Source organism: Rhinopithecus bieti, unplaced genomic scaffold, assembly GCF_001698545.2.
Source record: "Rhinopithecus bieti isolate Rb0 unplaced genomic scaffold, ASM169854v2 scaffold_5246, whole genome shotgun sequence".
Classification (NCBI taxonomy): Eukaryota; Metazoa; Chordata; class Mammalia; order Primates; family Cercopithecidae; genus Rhinopithecus; species Rhinopithecus bieti.
This window is the reverse complement of record NW_016804704.1, coordinates 1660739-1662993: the sequence shown is the minus strand read 5'-3', so window position 1 is coordinate 1662993 and position 2255 is coordinate 1660739. Positions and strand designations below refer to the sequence as shown.

At 43.0% G+C, this 2255-nt stretch overlaps 1 protein-coding gene across 1 annotated transcript in view; it reads right to left on the bottom strand.

Moving 5' to 3' along the window:
• Positions 1-205: 205 nt before the first annotated feature.
• Positions 206-2255, bottom strand: part of LOC108528390 (transmembrane protein 132C) — a gene marked incomplete at its 3' end in the record, with an annotated part of 406780 nt that continues 404730 nt past the window's right edge. Inside the window, exon 5 of the mRNA XM_017870197.1 lies at positions 206-349. Coding sequence (XP_017725686.1) covers positions 206-349 — 144 coding nt within the window. The remainder of the gene's footprint in view (positions 350-2255) is intronic.

Here is a 2255-nt window from a genome sequence, read left to right as displayed (position 1 = left end):
GGAATTAACCAAAAACCCTAACTAGGTTGCCACGATGCGAAAACAAACAGATGGCAATGGAAACGAGTGGATCAGCTGGAAGTGTGTTGCACATAAGCCTCTGTATAGTTGACCCTCATATATTTCAGTGTAAATGTCCCTAGCAAATGGGATGTCCAAGAGAAGTTTCCACCAGTTCCATCCAGCTGGCTGTGGAATGACTTACTTTGATAACATCCTCGTCTGCGGACTTGCATTCCACCGACTCTGAGATGTCCATCACGGCACTGTTCTCCTCCACAGAGACCACCTTGATAGGCATGGCAACTGTCTTTCCTGTGAGTATGGCAGTGTTCAGAACGTCAGTGTCCTGCCAAAAAGAACCAAACACACTGGGTCAAGGGAGATGTTCCATTCTGTTGGGACCTGGACGATTCTAGGGGGCTCCTCCCGGGGTAAACACCAGGCTGTCCTTGTTTGGACAAGACACGCTGTACCATTTATACCCTGTACCAGGACTTGGAATAAAGGGCTATTCTTTGGAACAATCGACCAAGAATGTTCAACAGTTTACTTTTAGTTTATTTATGATCATCTTCCTAGTTTTCAACAACAATCAAAAAGTAGTTATTCTTTTTCTTCATTGCGGAGACCAAGTAGAAGTAATACATCAGTTAGGTTTTGGTGGTAAGCAACAGAAACTAACTCTGGGTACTTTGAGCAAGCATAGTAGGTTGAATAATGTTTTCCTCTCACTCCCTGCAAAAGATATCCATGCTCTAGTCTCCAGGATCTGTAAATATGTTACCTTAGATGGTAAAAGGGATATTGCAATTGTGATTGAATTAGGATCTTAAAATGGAAGGATAATCCTGGATTATCTAGGTGGATCCAGTCATCCTAAAGTCCCTATAAGAGGGAGTCATGAAGGTCAGAGGAAGAGGAGGAGATGTGGTAGTGGAGGCCGAGGTCAGGGTGATATGGCCATGAGCCAAGAGATATGAACAGTCTCTAGAAGGAACAGATTTTTCCTCAGAGCTTCCAGAAGGAGGGCAGCCCTGCCAACATCTTAACTTTAGCCCCTTAGGATTCGCTTCAGACTTCTGTCCTCCAGAAGTGCAGGATAATACATTTGTGTTCATTTGTCATCGCAGCATCAAGAAACTAACACAGATCCTTATGGGCTGGATCCTGGATTGCTCCCAGCAACAAAGGAAGAGCTGAAGAAGGCTTTCCAAAGTCCAGATCACCTTCCAGGATATGAAAAGCAGGATATAGTGGCAGTGTCTCCCAAATAAGGTGGAATGAATGTCTTCAACTATTGCTTTCTTTTTCTATTTTTTTTTTTTTACTTTATATATAAGGGAAATTTATTGGCTCACATAACTGAAATGCCTATAGCATGGGATATGATTGTGTCCAGAGGGCCAAACGATATCTCATATGCTGTCAGTTTTCTTGACATCTTTTTTCCCCCTTCATCTCTCCTTCGCCCATCTTCAACCATTTCTATTATTTTTTTTTTGAGATGGGGTCTCACTATGTTGCCCAGGCTGGTCTTGAACTCCTGGCCTCAAGCGATCCTCCCATCTTGGCCTGCCAAAGTGCTGGGAACATAGGCAAGTGTCACCATGCCCATATAATTTTAATTTTTTACTTTCTTGTAGAGACAGGATCTTGCCATGTTGTCCAGGTTGGTCTTGAATTCCTAGCTTCAAGCGATCTTCCTGCCTCAGTCTCCCAAAGTGCTGGGATTACAGGCATGGGCTGCCATGCTTGGCACCTTCATTTTTTGAAAAATGAAGGCGAAAGCAAAGCGAACTGCCTTCCTCTGTTGCTCCATGGGAGCCCATTCCATCACAGCCAATGGGGACTTTGATTTATCCTGCTCTGATGACCACATGCAAAACTATCAGCATCACACCTCTCATGGATGTTGTGATTTGCAAGATGATGATGAAAATACCTTCTATTTGATTTTGTAGGATACTACCTGATTGCCTTTTTATAATTCTTTTCTTTATGACAGATGAAAATGAAAAAGGGCCTTTGGCTTTGGGACATCTAATGATGCCAGTTTCTCCCAAAGTCCCTCTCCAGAAACACTGCTCTGGTGTGAAGCAGGAGATGGAAAAAGATTTTCTCCCTTCTTTCTCCAGGGAAGCAATTGACACAAAAATGACCTTTTGCATTAAACAAGAGCACAGCTGAAAAAGTTATGAGTTTTAAGTAGAGCCTCAGCCTTTCTCTGATGCTTTTGCATCAGCCAGCAGTTA